This window comes from Plecotus auritus (genome assembly GCF_963455305.1).
Source record: "Plecotus auritus genome assembly, chromosome: 10".
Taxonomy (NCBI): Eukaryota; Metazoa; Chordata; class Mammalia; order Chiroptera; family Vespertilionidae; genus Plecotus; species Plecotus auritus.
Window position 1 is genome coordinate 15,449,283 of NC_137785.1, and position 17,034 is coordinate 15,466,316.

At 51.8% G+C, this 17,034-nt stretch overlaps 1 protein-coding gene across 1 annotated transcript; it reads right to left on the reverse strand.

Annotated features, from left to right (window-relative positions):
* Positions 1–2,112: 2,112 nt before the first annotated feature.
* Positions 2,113–16,360, reverse strand: IGSF23 (immunoglobulin superfamily member 23; the record flags this gene model as incomplete). The annotated part of the gene is made up of 5 exons (XM_080644141.1): positions 2,113–2,134; positions 2,342–2,492; positions 4,744–5,007; positions 9,171–9,512; positions 16,297–16,360. 5 exons carry the CDS (start codon positions 16,358–16,360, stop codon positions 2,113–2,115), a joined length of 843 nt encoding a protein of 280 aa, XP_080500267.1.
* Between the last annotated feature and the right edge of the window lie 674 nt (positions 16,361–17,034).

Genomic DNA, 17,034 nt, shown 5'->3' on the forward strand with positions numbered 1-17,034 from the left:
CAGACAGTCACGCATGTTCCCATGACCTCATCTCCAAGGTCACTGCTGATTCAACCAGGCTGGTTCCTTCTGGCGGATGCCAGAATTGATCTGTTGTCTGAAACTAAATGGGTCTTGTCCAAGATGGTGGGGAGGACCAGAAGTGACACCTCTAACCCACTCTGGGAGACAGGAAATCGGGGTGGTCTGGGCGAGGAGGATTATGCCAGCCTGGTTTCTCACCCTTCCTTTCTAAGAACTTGGCTTTGGAATTGGATCTGGGTTTGGTTCAGGGTCAGCCAGTTGCCAGCTGTTTGTCGTTGGGCTAGTTGATGAGTTTCTCTGAGTTTTGGTTCCACTCATTTTGAAAATGAGGACAAGAACAGAACCCACCCCGGAGAGTTCTTGTGACTCAAAGATCCTGGCTCATCCTGAGGACCCAGGAAATGCCACAGTGAAGATGACGGGGGTGATTCAGGCAGCAGCCTGGCCTTCCCCTGCCTCCAGGAGGCTCCGCATGGAACCCACAGACCAGAGATCTGGGCCCCAAGGCCTGGCCAAACCAGTTCAACTTGCAGATTTCTCTTCCTCTGTCCATAAGCTACGAAGGTGTGCATTGTTACTGGTGAAAAAAGAGGCAGTGTGGGTCAGAGGCTGGAACTGGGAGTGAGGCAGGGTTTTGAGCTGGAATCCCTTCTCTCCAGCTGTGGGGTCTGGAGCCAGTCATTCTTCCTGAGCCTTTGTTTCCTCTTTGACAAAAACGAGATCTTCACCGCTAGCCTCTCTTGTGGAGATTAAAACGAATAATGTTTAGCAAGCACCTAACAGGCATTCACTACAGGGTAAGTTATTATAGTATGATAATAGCTGACCCAGCGAGGATTAAAATGTAAGTCAGAATGACTGAGCACTTCTGCCCACCACAGAGGCAGTCACTCATTCATTTATTCATCCATCCATTCCCTCCTCTGCTCTAAACCCACATGACCTCCATCTCACTCAGAACAAAAGCCAAGTACTGACATGACCCAGACACCTTCCACTGTTTGGTGCCCCCCCGTTTCCTCTCGGATCTCAGGCCATGCTTCTCTTCCCATTCCTCATGCCACTCCAGCCACACTGGCCTCCTTGCAATTTTTAAAAAAATATATTTTATTGCCGAAACCGGTTTGGCTCAGTGGATAGAGCGTCAGCCTGCGGACTGAAAGGTCCCAGGTTCGATTCCGGTCAAGGGCATTTATCTTGGTTGCGGGCACGTCCCCAGTGGGGGGTGTGCAGGAGGCAGCTGATCGATGTTTCTAACTCTCTGTCCCTCTCCCTTCCTCTCTGTGAAAAATCAATAAAATATATAATATATATATATATATTATTGATTTTTCACAGAGAGGAAGGGAGAGGGATAGAGTTAGAAACATCGATGAGAGAGAAACATCAATCAGCTGCCTCTTGCACACCTCCTACTGGGGATGAGCCCGCAACCAAGGTACATGCCCTTGACCGGAATTGAACCTGGGACCCTTCAGTCCGCAGGCCGATGCTCTGTCCACTGAGCCAAACACTTAGGGCTCCTTGCAGTTTTTGTTAACATGCCAGGCAAGTCCCATCTCAGGGCCTTTGTACTTGCTGTTTCCTCTGCCAGTGTGCCCTTTCCCCACATGCGCACGGGCTCCCTCCCTCCTTTCCTTTGCACAATGTCCTTGCTGAAATGTTCCTCTCCCGGGGAGGTCTTTACTGATTTAGCTCAATTGCTCCTCATCCCCACACTCCCTGTCCCCCTCCCGGCCTTATTCCTCTCCTTAGCACTCATCATCCCTCAACATACGACCTGGAGTTCCCTGGGTCATCACATAATTGTTGGTATCTGCCTAGGATGAAAGTTCATGGGGGCAGGGACTTCACACTATTAATTCCCACAGTATCCCCAGCGCCTGGCTCATAGAGGCGCCCAACAGATGTGTGTAGAAGGAATGACTACGATGCTTACTGTATCCCAGACACTGTTTTAAACGCTTTAGAAATATTCGCTTGTTTAATCCTCACAACAGTCCTGTGAGGCAGGTATTATTATTATCATCCCCATTTTGCAGATAGGCAAACTGAGGCACAAAAAGGGGAAGTGACTTGCCCATGGCTTCACTGCAGGTAAGTAATGGAACTGGAATTTGCACCAGACAGACCGGCATCAAAACCCTCTTCTGACTCTTGTGGTCACTGTGGGAACTGAGGAGGCAGCTAGCCACATCCGGGGTCAATGCCATCCTCTCTGAATGAGCCCAAAGCTCCTTGGGATGAGGTGTTTCGTTTTGTTTTGCTGCTGAGTGGGGCGGTCAGTCCATGCACACGGGTCAGGGACAGACGGTACCTTTGGATCTGGGCGATGGTGAAGCCAATTCCTACTATCACTACCACCAACCCCGCACTTCCAGCCAGGAGGAGGGCGATGGCAGATCCTCCTGACACCGTGAGAATGGGGTCCAGATCGATGGGCTCATCTGTGGAATCCATGTTGACTTCTAGAAACCGAGAATGGGTGAGACTGGAGCAACCATCCTCCCTCCACAACCCCCACTCCCACCACCCCAGGTCCTCAATGTCGCTTCAATCCATCCCTTCCTCCCCATCCTCTAGGTCTCTGCCCAGGCCTCCTCCCTGCTCTCCTGCCCCAGTCTCTCCCCACCCATTGCCCCACCATATGGAAGTCAGTGTCCGCTCTGAAGCTCAAACTTGATCCCTGCCTCCTCTGCTCAAAAGCTTGCCGTGACTCCCCAGCACCTGGGGAGGAAGCATCCTTCACCGTGGCCTTCAAGGCTCTGCACCTGGCCAGCCTCATCTCTCCTCACCCCACTTTATAACCCACCCCCATTGGGCTCTACTAAATTAGCTCATCTCTCTCTCTCTCTCTCCTACTTCTGAGCCTTTGTTTGTGCCCCCAGAATCCCTTGTATGCCATTTCTCTCCCTTTGGCCTGGATCATTGCTATGTATTCTAGTACCAGCTCAGAGGTCCTCCCTCCAGGAAGCCCTCCCTGACCCCCTTGCTGGGTCAGGCATCCCCATGGGTCCCACAGCACTCTAGACTCCCCCACCCCAGCCTTCCCTCTCCCCCACTCCCGTACTTAGTGGGTGCTCAATGAACGTCTCCTGAATAGTTGATGAACGAGTAAAGAAGGTCTTGGAAGTATTGTCATTCTCAGTGAACATCTCAGGGTCACCAGGTGCTACAAGTTTTACATTCCCCCCTTCTGCCCCCCGTGAATCATCTCAAATCCAAATCCTGAACCACCCCGTCCCCAAGCCCCCCTGGACTCCAGCCCTCTGGGACCCAGCCAAGCCAGGCTTTCTATCATCCTCGCCTCTCCACGCTCTGGATTTTTTCACATGTGTTCTCTGCTGCCCAAATACCTCCCCCAGTTCTGTGCTGGCCAGCTCCTTCGAGTCCGTCTAGCCCACTCCAAGCCACTTGTCCTCCGTGAATAAAAACAGGAAAAATAATATTCATGTTCATTGCTGCTATTTAAAGCACTTGCTGCTAACAGGTATTCTGTCGGCATCATACATGGCGTTACTTTAGTTCCTTATAACGATCCGTATACACAGGAGGAAAGTGAGACTCAGAGAACGGGAGTCACCTGTCCTGAGTCACCTGGCCAGGAAGGCACCGGGGCAGGAATTAAAAGCAGCTTCAACAAGCTCCCAAACCTTTTTTCTTATCCCAACAACCGGCTGTTCTTGTTATTGCTGCCCAGGATTCCATGCACCATGCTGCCTATGGAAATCGTCACAAAATCCTATATAATAAAAGGCTAACGTGCAAATCGACAGAATGGCAGAACAACCAGTTGCTATAATGAGCATTGACCACCAGGGAGCAGACGCTCAATGCAGGAGCTGCACCCTGGTGGTCAGCTGCACCCACAGGGGGAGTGCTGCTCAGCCAGAAGCCGGGCTCAAGGCTGGTGGGCTAAGCGGCAGTGGCGGGACCCTCTCCCACCTCTGCGGCAGCACTAAGGATGTCCGACTGACGGCTTAGGCCTGCTCCCCATGGAGAGTGGGCCTAAGCCGTCAGTCGGACATCCCCCTAGGGCTCCCAGACTGTGAGAGGGCGCAGGCCAGGCTGAGGGACCCCCCCCCCCCCAACAGTGCACGAATTTCCTGCACTGGGCCTCTAGTTAATAATATTGATAGTGCTAATTGTAGCAATGATACTATCTAGTGTGTATCGAATACTCACTAGTGTTCAGTAGTATGAGGCACTGTTATTTTAAGCTGTTCACCTGCTTATCTCATTGAATGCTCACAACTATACTTTGGGTGGGCACTCTTATTTTTCCAATTTTACAGGTGGGGAAACTGAGGCACAGAGATGGTCCAAAGTCACATGGCCAGGAAATGGAACCAGAATTCAAACTCCATGCCCATGGTCAGAACCACTTGTTACATTAGCACCTGCACTTTCCCACTGTCACATGCTGAGGCTCAGAGAGGCGAAGGGGCTCCAAAAGTCACACCCAGCAAGTAAGTGGTGGGAGCTGGGACCCAGGCAGCTGGCTCCAGACCATGAGCTGAGCTTCCATTAGAGTTGAGCCACAGCCTGCCATCTGTAAAATGGGCTAATAATGCCCAAAGTGCCATGTGCATGTGATGACCACTTGGCTACAAAGCATCTCAGAGGAGACTGCTCATAGAAGGGGGTTCAGTGGAACCAGGAAAACTGGCCACCAGCCAGCTAGGGTGCAGGGGTTTGGGGTAGGGCCGGGGGACTTACCCGGCAGGGAGACGTCTACAGGCTTGGAGGAGTGCTGTTCCTGGTTGTACTTGGCCACGCACATATAGGTACCCAAGTCCTCCCTGGACAACCGCCGGATGATCAGCTTCTCCCCTGTCCCTCGGGGCTGCCCATTGAAGGTCCAGGAAATCACGGGTTCGGGTCTGATCTGAGTCAGACACCACAGGATCACTGAGTAGTTGAGTTCACTCCGGATGACACCCTGGGAAGTCTCCGGGAATGTGTATAGCAGCACCTCGTAGGCTGTGTGAACAGGGAGTAAGGCCATGTGGGTGAAGAGGACTTGGAGAGACTGAGCCCTTCTTCTGCCCACCACAGAGGCATTCATTCATTCATTCATTCATTCACGAACAAATGGACGTGGAGTGCCCAGTCTGTGCCCCGCACTGCTCCAGGCACTGGGTATAGCAGAGCTGTTGGTGCCCCCACTCCAGCTCCCAACCATCCCCACTTCCAGCTTCTGTGCTCTGAGGGCTTTTGTTGGCTGCCAGAGCCCATTCTTCCCATCGAGGCAGCAGGTCAGCATGCTGGGGGATGGGTACACCGGGAGTGGGCTTCTGCAGTGGCTGACATCTACACTAATAAAAAGGAAATATGCAAATTGACCGTATCTCCATGACACCCACCAGCCAATCAGTAGTGAGTATGCAAATCAACCCAACAAAGATGGACGGTTAGTTTGCATACACAGGCACGGAGTGGCTGGGGGTGGGGCAACAGCTTGCGTGCGCGCCGGCACCAAGCGGCCTGTGTCCCGGGGACAGGCGTCCTCGGGAGCCAGGCAGCTCTGAGCCTATAGGCCCGTGCATAGGCCCTGAGTGGCTGGGGTCCAGGAACAACCCCCCGGCCCCTCCGGGCCTACACGCGCAGGCGCGGAGCAGCTGGGGGCAGGGTGGGAATGTCCCCCGCAGCAAGTGAGCAGACAGCAGGGCGATGCTTGCCCTTGGCTGTGGCAGCAAGGGAAAAGCAGGTCCCCACAGAGAGCAGACACCAGGGCCTGCGGTGGCGTCAAGCAGGCAGGTCTGCAGAGAGCAGAGAACCATGTGGAGCAGGCCTGAGCCATCAGTAGGACATCCCCTGAGGGCTCCCAGATTGGATAGGGTGCAGGTCGGGCTGAGGGACCCACACCCCCCACCGTGCACGAATTTCGTGCACGGGTCCCCTAGTGGGAGTTATATAAATATCCCAGCCCCACCGCCCCAGCTGGCCCAGGGCGAGGCAAGGAGCTGGAAGAGTGGTTGCATTCTGGATTATTTTGAAGGCAGAGCCCCCAGGACTTGCTGATGGATTAGATGTGGGTGGGGGAGAAAGAGAGGAGTCAAGGGGGCCTCCGAGGCTTGGGGCTTGAGCCTCTGGCTCCTGGGGGATGCTCTTTACAGATGGACATACACAATTCTCCTTCTCGTCCAATTCCTATTTTATTTTATTTTATTTTATTTTATTTTATTTTATTTTATTTTATAGCTGAAAGACTGTGAGGTTTGGGTTTCTTAGGGTCAGAGAGAACACAGCTGGGATTTGAACCTGGGGAGTGTGATGCCATGGTGAATGCTGGGAACCTCCACATGCAGCTCATTTAAGATTTCAGTGCAATGCAAGTGAAAAACCTTTAGCCCAGCCAGAGAGCTCACAGCAGCTTCCTGGAGCAGGAGATGCCCGAGCTAAGCCTTGCAGGAGGAGAAAGAGCTCACCAGGTGTAGAAACAAGAATCAATGTAACAGATGCCTAGACTGGGTTCTTATATGAGCCAAACACCATTCATTCTACACGCATGTTAACTCCCAGTTTGTTATACTGCGAGGGAGACCCAGGCTTGGGGGAAACCATTTAGTAGATTGCAATCAGGATTTAAAACTCAAAATGAAACATAATACGAAATGGCAGAATGCATTACTCATAGCAATGATTGCTATTTTATGACATTTGTCTTTTAGTTACTTGTGGTGTGTGTATATGAACATACTGGGTCATATGTGAAATGCATTTTTTACTGTGGGTCATGATTGAAAAAGCTCGAAAGGCATTGGATTTACTAACTTTTTAAATCCTCACCTGAGGATACGTTAAAAGAGAGGATGGGGTGGGGGGAGGGAGAGAGAGGAAGAGACAGAGAGAGAGAGAGAGAGAGAGAGAGAGAGAGAGAGAGAGAATCAGCGTGAGAGTGAAACATTGATCTGTTGCCTCCTGTATGCACCCCAACCGGGGATAGAACTTGAAGCCTATGTATGTGCTCTGACTGGGAATCAAACCCACAACTTTTGGTGTATGGGATGATGCTCCAACCAACTGAGCCACCCAGCCAGGTTTTTATCCACTCATCTATTGATGGACACTTGGCTGCTTCTAAATCTAGACTATTGTAAACAGTGCTGCATGAACATAGGGGTGCACATAGCCTGGTTGAACGACCACCAGAGGGGACAATTTGCATATTAGGCTTTTATTATATAGGCTAGCCATTCTGACAGGTATGAGGTAATATTTCATTGTGATTTTAACTTGCATTTCTCTAGTGACTAGTGATGTTGAATATCTTTTCATATGTCTATTGGCCATCTGTATGTTCTCTTTGGAGAAGTGTCTATGGTACAACAGAGTCTCAGGGAGTCGTCAGGGTAGGCCAGCAGAGTTTATCAGGCCCAAGCAGACGAAGATATGGCCGTGGGAAAGGAGGGCCCTGCACGGCTCTAGGGTAAAGTGGCATCGGTCCTCGAGCCACACCGCTCAGTCTGTGCAGGACAGGAGGGCCAGCTCAGGCACCGCTGTGGCCACCATCCTGTGCAGCACAGGTCAGGTTGTAGGGCAGTTGCTGATGGTTTGTTGAAATAATGGGTAGCAATGTGGTCCCACCCAGAGCCCCCTGCAACTCCATTTCACTGCTCCAAGGGGATGAACACACCTTTAAAGAAATAATTAAGTTAAAACGATGCTGTTAGGGTGGACTCTAATACAATCTGACAGCTGTCCTTATAGGACCCACAGGAAGACACCGGTGGTGTGCACACGGAGGAGAGACCATGTGAGGACATAGCAAGAAGGGGTCCGTCGGCAAGCCAAAGAGAGAGGCCTGAAAGGAAACCAAACCTGCTGACCCCTTGATCTTGGACTTCCATCTCCCAGCACTGTGAGCAGTAAATGTCTGCTGTTGAAGTCGCATGGCCTGTTGTGTTTTGTGATGGCAGCCCTAGCAGACTAACGGGCTCCGAACCTTCTCAAGAGCAGGGGCCTGGCTAGCCGCAGGGTGCCGGAAGCCAGTTCCAGCATGTCATAATTGCAAGAGTTTGATCGAAAGGTTGATGGAACTTGGGGACTCAACAAGGGCTGAGTCACATATGTTATCGCCTGTTGGGAATGGCTAAAGGCATTTCCCCAAACCTGAAAAGGATGCATTAAATTGATTGTTTATGGCCAGACAGCTCAGGGCATCTTAATCTACATGTTATTGCCTCCTACTGGCCAAACACCTGAACAGCCGAAGGCAATTCCCCAATCTAACAATGGATTCTGTACCTAACCCTACCCTTTGATGTGTATATCTCCACCTTGCCTTAGGACAAATTGTGTTAATAAAAAGCAAGGGGTCCTGAGACAGGGAGAACTTAGTTCCTTTTAGCTAAGTCTTCTCTGACTCCCCCTAATGCCTTTCAAAATTATGTTTCGTCTCTGGACTCTTATTTAATTTATGCACAGCCCCTTCTCCAGGTTTCCTGAACCCTTCTAGAGGCCGGATCAAGACCCCCGGTGTTAGCAGGGCTTTCTTTTTCTGGTTCAGGTACAAAAGTCCAAGTTCAGAGCTGCATAGCTTGTAAGAACAGAGGTGAGTTTGAAGGCGGCCACCAGAGACCTCTGCCCTTCCCTAAGTAATGAGGAACAACTACTTGATGACTCTCAGTTGGAAAGTGTGATAGATGACAAAAAGTGGTCACAACCCTGTGCAACCCCTTTCTTCAAGTGGTGAAGCCTTCCCCCGCCCCCCCCCCCCCCCCGCTCCCCGTGGAAGCTGGGCTTTGTCCAATAAAAGATGGTGGAAGTGATGGCATGCCAGTTCTGTGCCAGGGCCACGCCAGGCCTTGCAGCTTCCGCTCCTGTTCTCGTTCCATTGCTGAGAGAACAGCCCAGGCCAGCCCGCTGGAGGGTGAGAGGCCAAGAGGCCCATTTACCACTGCTGCCCCAGCTGTCACCAGGCCACTGCCAGGCATATGGAAGCGGCCACCCTGGACCCGTCAGGGCCCTGGCACTCCCTGGCTGACCACAGACACACGAGTGAGACCAGAACTGTCCAGAGGAATCATGAGCTAAAGAAATGGTTACTATTTTAAGGTTTTGTGGGAGGGGGCTTGTTAGGGAGCAACTGACTGCTGGCACAGAAGGGGTTCTGATGGGCCCAGCTTTGGGGCCCCACTCACCCTTGACATGTATCTGCTCTGTCACACTCCTGCGTCCCCTCCTGGCGTCCAGCACCACAGTGTAGCTGCCCGCGTCTTGAGCTGTCATGTTTCTGATGACCAGGCTGCCTTGGGCACCCGGCATCTCCCGGCCAGTGTGGCCGGGCCCCGGGAGGCCCTCGGGGGAGAAGACCGTGGTTTCTTGCTGGGCCTCGTGCCCTCGGAACCAAGAAGTGGAGAGAATGCCATCGCGGTTCCTGGGGACGGGAAGGTGAGCACCGGCTCCTTCTGTCACGATGTCTGGAGGCGCAGAGGAAGGCAGCTCCGAGGAGGCAGGGAAGATGCAGGATGCGAGCAGGGTGCCTGGAGGGGGGCGGGGAGGAGAGGAGAGAACAGGGGAGCAAGTGGGACCCAAGGTGAGATGCTGCCCCAAGCAGCCCTTCCCGCGCCAGGGAGAATGAGTCTGGCACAGGGAGAGTTGACGCTGACAACAGTGATCCTGATAAAAATATTGTAGAACTGGAAGGGAACATTCAGTGAGAACCTCCTGTCAGGCAGACACGGTTCTAAGCACCGCACATGTGTTATCTCACGTCTTCCTTATACATCGACCCCACAAAGCACACGTTACACTGGGTGGTCGGCTGCACTCTCTAACCTCTGCTCTGCTGTGTCCTGCAAGGCTGGCCTCTCTGAGCTCCCTAGTTGGTGTCTCCCGTGCCCTTTGCTTCTGCCCGTGGGAGTGACCTTGCGGTTACTGGTCCCACAGCTCCCTCCCTGCTCCATCAGCACAGCACAGGTGGGCTGCGTCCCTCTACTAGAGCTCCTATTGGGCGACCATCTATCCCTCCCTCGTGCACTGCTGCTAGCCCCTGGGTTCTGCACGGTCCCATGTCGCTTTACCAATACCTGCCTTCACCTCTGCGAATTGTCCCTTTATCAAACCCTGCTCATTGCTCCCTTTGAGTTCACCATCTCGTTCTTGCCTCCACCTTGACTGATCCAACTCTTCCACCCCTATTTGAGGCGAAGAAACAAAGATGCAGAGGATTCAAGACACCTTCCCAGGATGTGATAGGTGTCAAGAAGCACCTACAGAGTTGAAATTCTCAACCACTAAAGTACATTGTGGAGTGAGTCCCCCGCTCTCAGTTTCTCTCACTTCCTCTCATTAAATTTCTGCGTTGCTTAGAGCTTGAAGCCGAGTCCTTGGAGTCTGTCTCCAGACCTCTGCTCTTGCCCACCCCACTCTGTTTCCTCTCACTGGAATGGTGACGGTTGCAGTAAGAACACAATCTCCTTCCATAAAAGACTGAAAAGTTTGCCCTAGCCGGTTTGGCTCAGTGGATAGAGCATCAGCCCACGGACTGAAGGGTTCCAGTTTCGATTCTGGTCAAGGGCACATACCTTGACCGGGATGCAGGAAGCAACCAATCAATGTGTCTCTCTCACATTGATGTTTCTCTATGTCTCTCCCTCTACTTTCCACTCTCTCTAAAAATCAACGGAAAAATATCCCAGGATGAGGATTAACAACAACAACAACAAAAAGACAGAAAAGTTTGACAAAAATAAAAAGAAACTTCTACAAAAGTTAAAAAAACAACAACCCACCACCCACAAAGTCAATATAACAATGACCTACCAGGGAAAAGCATTTGCAACTGATATCACAGACAAAGCGCTCACTTCACTAATACGTAAAGTGCTCCTAGAAATCGATAAGAAAAATATCAACCACCTAACAGGGAAATATACAGAAGATATGGGTAGGTGATTCCTAGAAAGAAAATGCAATGTCTCTTGACATAGGGACAAGGTTCAGCTGTACTCACAGCAAGATAAATGGAAATTAAGACAAACTGAGGTAGTAGGTAATGCTTTGCACCTAGCAGATTGGCAAATGTCCAAAAGTTTGATGTTGTGTCAGTGAGACTGAGGGCACAGGGAGCTCACACATGCTGGTACAACCCCATGCAGAGGGCAGACTGGCAAAGTCTTTCAAGATTAAAAATTCCCCAATCTCATGCGTGTCAAGTGCTTACAATGGTGTGCTAACAAGGTGACTGCCAGATAAAACGCTTGACATTAGAACTGTAATTTTCATCATCGTTATTATTCTTGCCCCCACAATTACAAGTACTGGGTGTATTGTAAATATGCCTTTTAAAGATATAAAGTCAGAAAATAAGTGGTTACATGTTAAGGATCAGAAATGCCCGCTTAGAGAACAAAGGCTGAAACATCAGCTCTCTCCTGGAAAGTGGATGAGAGGTAGAGGCTGGGGATGACTCCCGCGGCAGGCAGCATCAGCACAGACAGCCGTGTGGCGCCCTGGAGGGGTGAGAGAGGTCGCAGGGGCAGCTCCAGGTGGTCTGACACCAGCTGCTGGCTGAGTGCAGGGACTGTGCTACCTTCCCCCAACCATCACCTCCCTGGGCCCCTCAACCACTGAGGTTGGTTCTAGTCCAGTGGTTCCCAACATTGTTTGGCCATGCCCCACTGCCGGAAGCCGATCATTGTAGAAAGCTGTGGACAGGGAATTCGAAGGGCTGGTCAACCTTAATTGAAGCCCCCACCTGTTGTTAGTCCTAAGTTCAATGATTAGCTTCTATTGGAGTTTCCTGGGTGTATCCCATAATGTTAATAAAAGGGGTGGCGAAGCCAGAGTGAGTAGTAGTTCTCCCACTAGAGTTGGACTACCGCCTGGCCCCCCATTTCCCAAATTAATATTTTTCTAAGTCTCTTTCATTTGTGTGCAGCCTTCTCCAGAACCCGAACCCTGAACTGGAACCCTGGATCACGCGGGACGTTAAAGGGGTTTCCACACCCCACCTAAGCATCTCTAAAATCCTGATACCCCCTCCCCGCCCCCGTGACATATAATTCTTTCTAGAGGCCCGGTGCGTGAAATTTGTGTGCAGATACGGTCCCTAGGCCTGGCCTGCAATCAGGGCCATCTTCCCCGGCTCCCCACAGCCGGCGCCACCCACCCCCAGTTCCTTGTTCACCATCGGGTGATCAGAGCCTGCCAGCCAGGGAAAGGGACCAAGAGGTGGTCAGTACGCCTCATAGTGACTGGTCGGGTGGTTGTTCTGCCGTTAGGGTCAATTTGCATATTACCCTTTTATTATATAGGATTATTCAAAAAGTGAGCTCCTGTTCATGTGGAGGAAGCCTAAAAGCCCATTAACTTGGTCTAAACAAGCTTCCAAAGAACATGGCATCCATGAAAGAGAAAAATAAAAGAAAGGGCAGTTGAAGGACTGAGGAAGAAATCACCAAGAAATTGTGTTTTTTTTTTAAAAAAATAATAAAGTGATATGAAAAAATAGCAAATAAAGTTTCAAAACATAATAGAGATCTTAAATGCATAAATATGTCACAATATATACTTATATGCTGTATCTGAGGCCCCTAGAACAGCCGTGGGCAAACTACGGCCCGCAGGCCGGATCCGGCTATTCTATCCGGTTCTCTTGCTCTCCCCTCCGCTCCTTTACTTTGAATTTATATTAGTTCACACAAACACTCCATCCATCCTTTTGTTCCAGCCCTCCGGTCCAGTTTAAGAACCCATTGTGGCCCTCGAGTCAAAAAGTTTGCCCACCCCTGCCCTAGAACCACAAGAAATGCAAAAAAATCACTGTTAATAACTCATTCTCGAATTGCCTCCCCTTAAAAATCAAATTGCCCCCCTGTGGGGTGTGTGCCCCACGTTGGGAACCACTGTTCTAGTCTGTTTTACAGGCTGAGAGACTGAGACACAGTAAACTTGCATCTCAGACCCAAGGTCAGGAGTGTAGAGCTGGGAGTTATCCCACCACAGGGTTTTCCAGGCCCTAGAATCCAAGGGGCTCTCACTTCCCGCCTTCACTGATTTTACCTCTGAGTTGGTAGCTGATGTGGCTTATCTACGCCCCTGCTCATAAGCCTTCCTTGGCTCCCGAGTGCCTTCAGGAAACTGCTCAGAATCCTTGGCCTGGCACCTCTGCCACATGTCTCTGCTCTTCTCACCATTCCTCCCTCGTGTCTGCACCCCTCACACTGATCTCCACACCGTGATCTGGCCGCCAGGCCTTCGCCCACGCTGTCCCCCCACCTGGAATGCTGTTCTCCAGCTCTTCTTCCAGCTGCGGTTCAAGCTTCGGCACAGGCACCCTCTCCTCACGCCTTCCCTGACGTCAGCTGTGCTTGGTAACAGGTGCTGCCGTGTTAGGGCAGCGCCCTCACCTGACTGGGTGGGATGATGGAAGCTCTTGCCACAGAGTGACAGGAATAAGGTGTTAGACCCAAGTGCCTGCCCAGGGTTTTGCTTTCTTGTCTTGATGAACACAAATTGCATTCTTGGGCTCTTATGGAACAAGAGCACGAGGATGCCATCTGCATAACTGATGCCAGACCTCTCTGAGGCCATATTTCGATTTTGACAGCTTTGCAACGTTCCCTCCTGGTCACCGTCTCCCCAGCTTCACACCTGAGCCCTCGGGTCTCCCTCCTCACCCCATTCCCGCCCCCCACACTGCGGGTCATTCTGTCTGGGAGGGTGTGTTTCCCTCTGGGCTGTGAGCCCAGGAGGCTCTGTCCCCAGCACAGGCTGGGCATAGAACGGTGTTGGTTGAATCTGTGACCAAAGGGGCCGATTTCAAGTCCTGCTGCCTCCGCGCTGGAAGCAGTTCTGCACGTGACGGCGGCGAGGCACCCGGCCACTCAGGCAGTGCCCGCAGCATCCTCAGGAGGAGACCTGGCTCCTGAGCAGCTCCCTCCAGCTGGGGCGGAGTCTGGCTTCGTTTGCAGACTCGGAGGCCTCTGGACCTGGGTTTATAGCCCTGACTCTGCCACGTATTACTTCTGGGGTCCGAGCCTCAGTTTCCCCACTTATCAAGGTGGGTGGTTGAGTAGTAACCATTTCACAGGAGTGCCTGAGATTCAGTGAGATCATGAATTTTCAGGCTGAGGAGAGTCTAACTTTGGTACTTTATACATAAATTAAAATCTATTCATAAACAAAAAATTAATAAAATTATCATACATAGCTATTCTAATATTATTATATAATTATACATTATATAATATGTAATTAATTAATAGATAATTATGCATATATTAGATGGCTATATATAAGATTATGATATATCAATTTTATAATTAAATAATACATAAATATAAATAAAAGTATAAATTATATTAATAAACAGAACCTATATTTTACATATACTTAAAATGCATTTCTATAAAGGGTGTGGCAAAAGTAGGTTTACTGTTGTGAGTATACGAAACACAGTTTATTCTTTTATTATTTATTAATTATTGTATTATTTTCAGTATGAACAACTTTAAACCTACTTTTGCCCCACCCTGTATACTATACATTTAAATAAGTAAATAAAACAGTAGGTAAATATTTAGGTATGTCAGATGAAGGGTGGCATCTCAGTGCTGAGCCATGGACGTGATTCCAGAACTCATCCTTCACGGGCGTGTGGTTATTTTATTTCATCTCTAACCTTTGAGTCAGGGACTCACCCTGACCCACCAGACACAGCCCAGGGAAGGCAGTCAATGGTATTGTAATAACTATGCATGGGGCCAGGTGGGTACTGGAAATATCGGGGGACACTTGTCAAGTGTCCGATTGCCTAACCACTGTGCTGTACACCCGAAACTAACACAGAATAACATCAACAAGGAAAGAGCTCATGGAGAGAAGGGGCACAGAGCTGAGAAAGGAAGGAAGGGGAGAGCTGGGAATAGGGAGAGGGGGAAGAGTTGAGAATGAACTTGAGTCCTTCCCAGGGGTGAGGGCTGGGCACCCCCACCCCCCGCCAGGCCAGGGGCGGGTGCTCCTAGGGGCCTCTTAGAGAGATAGGGAAGCATCCCGGAGCAAGTGGGAACTTAGCCCTCCAAGCCTCCAGGTGAGGAGTGGCCTGTGGGGCGGAGAAATAGAGGGCTGGGTGGACAAGGCCCACCCGCAACAATTGAGGGAACAATAAAGATGTCCCCGCGTGAGCCAGGGCGGAGCCTGCGCAGAGGGCCAGCTGCAGGCTGTCCTTCAAAGACCCTCACGGGGCGGGGCTTGCTGGCCTGTGACCCTGCGACCGGCAGAAAGAGGCTGGAGGGGGCCAGGAGGTGGCAGCGAGCCTCCAGCGGGCCACTGCATGGAAGCCTTAGACACACACTCTCCGGGGCCTAATGTCTCCAAAGTACCCCTCACCCAGAAAGTACCCCTCACCCAGAAAGTACCCCTCACCCAGAAAGTACCCCTCACCCAGCAAGTTCCAGTAACAAACAGTGCCCCAGCCACACAGACCGCCCTCCCCAACCCTCTTACAACTGTAATCCTCCCACTTCCTTTCCCCTTTGCCTATGGCCCTGGATGGGGGGAGGGAGGGCACAGACTACAGCTCTGGGCTGGGAGAAAGGACGTGAGACAGGCCCACCATGTCCCATGCTGTCCCCACTACCGTCTGACACAGGCCTGGCTGGGGACAAACAGAAGCATTAACCCGGGTGAAGTTTGGGGTTTTGAAATGGCACAGAACCGGACTTGACAAGACCTGGGAAAGGAGGCAAATCCCTTATTATCTGAGAGGTGGATGTGTGAGGGTCTCCAGGTGGGTCAAATCCCGCTTCTGCACTTCCAAGCTGTGTGGCCCACGGAGGGTACATTACCTCCCCTGCCCCAGTGTCCCCTCTGTGGAACCCGATCCGAGCCCTGCGCCATGGGGTTAAGAATGAAATGTTGCTAAGTGAAAGCACCTGAACCGGCTGGCTTGCACTCAGTCACAATGACCTCTTTGTATCAGGATTGCTGTTATTTTATGATTGACACTATCACTACTTAAAAATGATGATTAGAGCTGGAGAGCTGGGTAAGACAGGGTGCGCTGGGGGAAAGGGGCTGGGTGGGGTCCTGGGTTCTGGTTCTGTCCTTGCCAGCCCTGTGATCTTGTGCAGGGGGCCCCGGCCCTGCCTGAGCCTCCGTTTCCTCCTTTGTAAGAGGGGTCCACAGCACAGGTGCCCGTGCCCCGTGGGCACTGACCGGAGTGGCAGCTCTGAGTGGGGCGACTCTAACCTGGATAGAAACTCTCCGAGGGGCGCCTTTCCTGGTCCCTAAGCAGAGGCAGAGCAGCTGTCTCGCACGCACCTGTTAGCAGCAGTCTGTCCCAGGCAGGGCCGTGGGCAGAGCCGGCGTTCAGGGGGCGCCTCATGCCGACTTCTGTTCAGGGGCACAGCGGGGAGGTCGCCCTGTCAGGAGTGGGGTTTCCTAGACAGCTCAGTCAAGTACTCTGCCCTGGCCCTGCCCCTGCCCTGGCCACACCCCCACTGCCTTCCGCCGTCCCCCCTCCCCCCCCCCAAGTCCCAGCCTCCAGCTGCGGGCTGGGAAGCCACCTCCAGGCCCGCATTCTTCTCAGCAGGGGGTCGGTGGGAGTGGTGGGTGGGGAGCGGGCTGCGGAGCAGGGCTCCTGGAAAAGGGGCTCTGAGGTTTTGCTTCCCTCCCTCTCTGCACACCCTTCCCCTGCACGCTGGGAGAATGATAAAGGTAGAGGGTGGGGCAGAATGATAACCCCAAGTCAGAGTTGAGTAATGGCCAAAGGTAGGGGTGCGGGGAGGCCTCGCTGCTTCCTGGCTTTGCTCCAGACTCTGTGACATCAGCTCTGAGCCTCAGTTTCCCTTCTCTGTTGGGATGGGGGTATTGTTCCTAGTGCCCACCCCGGAGTCAGAGGGGCCCACGGACACCAGGTGCTCGGCAGAGTGCCTGCCCGGTGGCAGGTGCTAGTGAATGGTGGTAGCTATTACAGCCACACTAGTTCTTACTGTTGGTCTCCAGGGTGTCCTGAGGCCGCTCAGGAGCCCAGTTTCAGGGCCTTGCTCATACTATACC